Below are 5133 nucleotides of genomic sequence, written 5' to 3'. Positions count from 1 at the left end.
AATTTAGATTAGAATAAACACTTTGACAGTATTTTTTTTTTTTTACAATAAGATTAAGAGATGAAAGAATTTGGTTTCAAAAAAAAAAAAAGAGATGTAAGAATTTTGAATGATATAGCTAGATAACTAGTCATGGTTTATATAGTGTCACCACTCACCAGAACTAATTGGAACGTACTTACGTACCAAAACTTAGTGCCACCCACGAATATTACGGCAAGATAATAGAAAATAAAACACAAAATTAAGTCTACGTTGTTTCGTCTAGTTAATCACCAATGTTCAATGTTTGGCGGTGGAAGAACAACGCTATTTACGTGCTAGCAAGTTATAATAAATTTAGTTATATTTGACTATCTATATAATATGGTATGAATAATCATATTTTATTTATAATGAGTGGATTTAGTAATATGATTTCATGAATTATATTGTTAGCAATTTGTACAACATGCACAACTTATTAAACTAAGGTTTAAACACCACATTTATTAAATTAAAGTTTATTAAATCAAAGTCATGAAGCATATCACCATCTCCAAATTAATTTTATATTTTTGAATAGGTTAAAAGAATAGATAGACATGGACATGGTACGTACTTGACCATGCTGAGCCAATTTACAAGCAATATGGGCTTGAGTGGCTTGACCAATTAGATAATAATATGAACCGTGCAATTTTTGTGGTGTCATGTCAAGGTAAAATATGTTACCTACTTACCTTCAATTTAGTACATCATGTAATTGGGTCAATTTCATTGGTGTCCTAGGCTTATGGAACAATCGAACAATAGTTTTTTTTTTAGTATTTGAGAACGATATTTTTGTTGTTTGACTTTGTTTAATTTATAATATGTCATATTCAATGTATGTTTGAAGTCGCTCTAATTAATTTATTTTATTGCTACCTATGTTCAACATACTATATACTACATACATCAAACACAATGTAGAAAACTAATTAAACACAATTTCATATTCAATGTATGTATGAAGTCGCTCTAATTAATTTATTTTATTGCTACCTAACTTCAACCTATGTTATACTCCATATCAACCACAAAATGTAGAAATCTAATCATTGCTCTTACATGAATGACTTACATTAGGAATTCTCCTCGTGAGGAGGGCTTCTTAAAGTTTATTTTTTCTTACCTTCTCAAAAAAAAAAAAAAAAAAAAAAAAAAAAAAAAAAAAAACCTTACATGAATGACAACCGAACTACGAAGTAGATACGTAAATGATTCTTATGTTGTTATGTATTAGCGTAAATAATTACTCCCTCCGTTTTTAAATACTTGCTCCACTTTTCATTTTTGGCCGTTTTTAAATACTTGCTCTATTTTCTTATTTGGAAAGTTTTTACAATACTTAATTCATTTTTCTCAACTAGTGGGACCCAATAAAATTATAATTTATTACCTTTAGATTCTCTCTCCTTCAATTTACCTTCCATTAACCCTACTACCTCTATATTTTATTACTTTCTCCAATTTTTCCTAAAATCCATGCATGAAGAAATGGAGCATGTATTTAAAAACGGAAGGAGTATTTATATGAAGTATTATTTTCAAATAATGATATTAACACTTAATATTTAATATTCTGGCACTCTTTAATTAGCTTGTTGAACACTGTCTGTGATCATTTTATTAGTAAAGAGAAATATAATTATATGCGGTATTGCTAACCCCAGCTTCTCTCCTCTCTAAAAACCCTAGCGTTTATTGTTAAATTTTAGAGGGCCTTTCATCGGTTTTTACCAGTGGAAAACCCCAATCGTTATTTATTGTGTGTCTTCTCTCTTTGTTTTTGTTTGTTCTAAGTTTATAATAACTCTTCTCTCCTTTGAGGGAAGATTTGCTTTTTTGTTTGATGTATTGCTGTAAAGTTGTTTCATGGGTACAGATATGTGCGAGATCGAAAAAGAGGTTTATCTTTTGATTACAATTAGATAAATCAGGCGAAAATTTTCTTCATGGCTACAACATATCGATGTATAGACCCCATCATTGAAGAAGGCTATAATTCACAGCGATGTGGAAGAGGGTATAAAGAATGTACGATTTGCAACAACGATCGTAGCTTTGCTGAACGGATATTTTTATTTGATTCAATTGTCATGTATTTGTTTGATAAAAATCTCTTTGTATATGTCGTATGACTTTTTATTTATTAATCAATCTTTGTTAAAAAAAATGTGTGGTATTACTAGGTTTATCAATATAGTATTTTTTATATATATAATTTCATAAACACACAATTAGCTAGAGATATTAAAGCTTAAAAATTTACATTGATAAGCGTGAAAAAGTATGATGTTAATATGATTATGACACAGAGGTAGCTCGATCTCTTAAAATTCCATTTGGTTTCTTCTAAGTCATATACTACAAGCAATCCTTATTAGCTTTGTAGTTAAAGTTAATCCTCTTTAATTAGCTACAGTAGTTGAATTATCTAATGATAAATCCCAATGCAATAGTACATCCTTCAATCCGTTTTGTTTTTCACATATCTTGACAATATTTTAAAGTTGAGATAATGTTATAAATTAATTACGCTCAATATATTATACATAACATATTCATATTGAGTATTACTTGATTCGTCTCAATGAAGAGTTTATTAATATTTAATGGCTATATTATTACTATAGATATTTATGATCAAAGTAATGTATTCACAGACGTCCACAGTTAAAATGGGAAGATATTTTATGATTGAAAAAAGTATGTACTGTCAAATTTGAGTTGAAGCAAGGATAATGAGGGATGCATCTTTAAAGTGCACTAGGATGGTGAGGAAGAAGCAAGGATAATGAGGGATGCATCTTTAAAGTGCACTAGGATGGTGAGGAAGGGTGGGGGTGGGAGAGAAAGATGGGATTTGATAGGCTAGGATGGAAGATAAAGAATGGTAAGGAGTGAGGCAGGGAAAGAGATAAGATCTATGAATACATAAGACTATATAGGAGATCTCTTGGGGGAAAAAAGACATCTATGGTGTCATTATATTGTATTTAACTTGCCTTAATCAAGTGAATAATAAATATTTTATCAACTCTCAAAAAACACGTACAAAGACAATAAAAAAATTTAGAGATAATCAAAGACGTAATATAAAACTTTAAATTTCGTGAATTTTGCATTAGCTTTTGTATCTCGGAGCCACTCATTTCCACAATCGGCTACACTAAAGATACAAGATTTCAAACAAAGGAACTAAACATAATTATACAAAGAGATCCTATTCAAGGGTCGATTGGCATTGCATCTAAATAGGCGATGTTGCTACAACATTGACCAACCATAGGAAAAATAAAAATAAACATAGAAAATCAAGGGTGATAATTGTATCATCGGAAGTTGACTTTAGCTTGGTAAGTCATGCCTACACTCCAATAAGGTGGGACAACATTGTAAGCAACAATTGTCTCACGGGTGGAGTAAGATTGGATTTTGAAAGAAAGACATTGACCTCCTAATTGACCAAAAGCTTGGTATGAAGCTCCCCAATTGTGGCTCATGCTAATCCATCCAGTTCTAGAACCTTTCACCCACATTTTGGCAATGTCACCAGCACCACCAACGTTCATTACTGTTGTTAGCAACCAGTAGTTGTTCCCTTGGAAGCTAAATCTTATCCCTCCCTTTTTCGCGCATGGAACCCTGCTTGGTCACCAATGAATATAAAATTAATTAAAATTTATTTTTTCTAATTAGTAACAAGTTTTGACCAAATTATCGACTTAAGCCAGACTTGCAGTTGTACAAAAAAAAAAGCCTTAAAACACCATTATAAATTAAAATTTTGTTATCTTTATATACAAAAAATAGTACTATTGAGCTTGTAGATGGATAGTTTATTACCTCCGGTATTGGACTGGAACAATGCCAGCCTTCCAAAAGGCAAGTTTCTTAAAGGCAGGCATGGAGAGGTCAAAATGGGCTCTAGGAGGGTTACACCAGCCACCGGCGTTGCTATCTTGAGCCCAGTTTGGAGGGCATAGGTTTGTGGCTGTGATAGTAATGGAAGTCGGGCCGTGCCCACGACCCCTATTGCACCATTTTGATCCAACACACATAATTTGGTAGCAACTACCACAACCATATCCGTTGTTGAACAATACTGTGCTTAATGCAGCTGTATTTGTGCCATATCCATTGTTGAACAAATTTCCATATCCACATGCTCCTCCTGTAAATAGGGGAAAAAAAATCAATATAATATTTCATACATTCTAGTAAGACCACTCTCATTCATGGGCAAATAAAAAAAATGTCATTATCTCTCTACCCACTTTCTCACTCCTCTTTTCCACTTTTTTTATGGGCATTTTTTTTCTACAACTTCTCACACATTCATGGGCTAAGAAAAAACCCACACCACTCTCTCTCCTATTTTTTCTCTCTCCTAAAGTATTACTATCATCACATTATATATATTTTTTTCTTTTATTTTTTGCTGATTTGGTACCATGGCCCACACTACTGTAGCAATTAATTTTTGCCATTGCTATGGGCATTTGAGGATTTCCCCATGCCCATTTTTTCTAATGCTCATGAGTGGGAAGCCAAAATTTCATTGTTTTCATTAAAATCTCCTCATGGGCAAAAAAAATGTCCATGAGTGAGAATGCGCTAATAAACGATTTATTACTTAACTAGCTAGCTTAGGGTGTGTATAAAGAGAGGCATTAGGCTCAATTATGTATATTAGATTATTAGTTGTATTTTATACCCAAAAAGTGAGCTCAAACACACCTATCTCATGCATACGAGTGTAAAGTTACTTGACATAAAAAGTAAAATATTATCTCCAAGACGGAAAATGAACCATTCGTATGTGATATAAAGTTAATATGACATACACAATGCCACTAGCATATAGAAATTGGGTTATGTGCTATCGTATGAAATGTTATATTAATAAGGAAAAACAACAAGATTTTAGTAATTACCCATGGTTTCAGAGGCACTATCATCTCCGTAAAAAGTTGCATGAGCGTATTTCCATTTACTTGGCTTAAAATGAGTAGCATATCCATTTGACAATCTCACCATTCCTAATACTACCACTACAGAAAACAACAAACTAAATCGTCTTGCTTTTTGCAAAATAGAAGCCAT

The 5133-nt window shown here is 32.0% G+C and overlaps 1 protein-coding gene across 1 annotated transcript; it reads right to left on the bottom strand.

Moving 5' to 3' along the window:
- Positions 1–3229: 3229 nt before the first annotated feature.
- Positions 3230–5133, bottom strand: LOC145569075 (expansin-A7-like). The gene is made up of 3 exons (XM_081628448.1): positions 4965–5133; positions 3874–4201; positions 3230–3672 (listed from the first exon to the last, which is right to left on the bottom strand). The coding sequence occupies exons 1-3, from the start codon at positions 5131–5133 to the stop codon at positions 3360–3362; spliced, it is 810 nt and encodes a 269-aa protein (XP_081484574.1). The 3' UTR covers positions 3230–3359.

This window comes from Chenopodium album, chromosome 11 (genome assembly GCF_948465745.1).
Source record: "Chenopodium album chromosome 11, dcCheAlbu1.1, whole genome shotgun sequence".
Taxonomy (NCBI): domain Eukaryota; kingdom Viridiplantae; phylum Streptophyta; class Magnoliopsida; order Caryophyllales; family Amaranthaceae; genus Chenopodium; species Chenopodium album.
The sequence above is the reverse complement of the archived record's forward strand: the minus strand, read 5'-3'. Positions and strand labels throughout refer to the sequence as shown.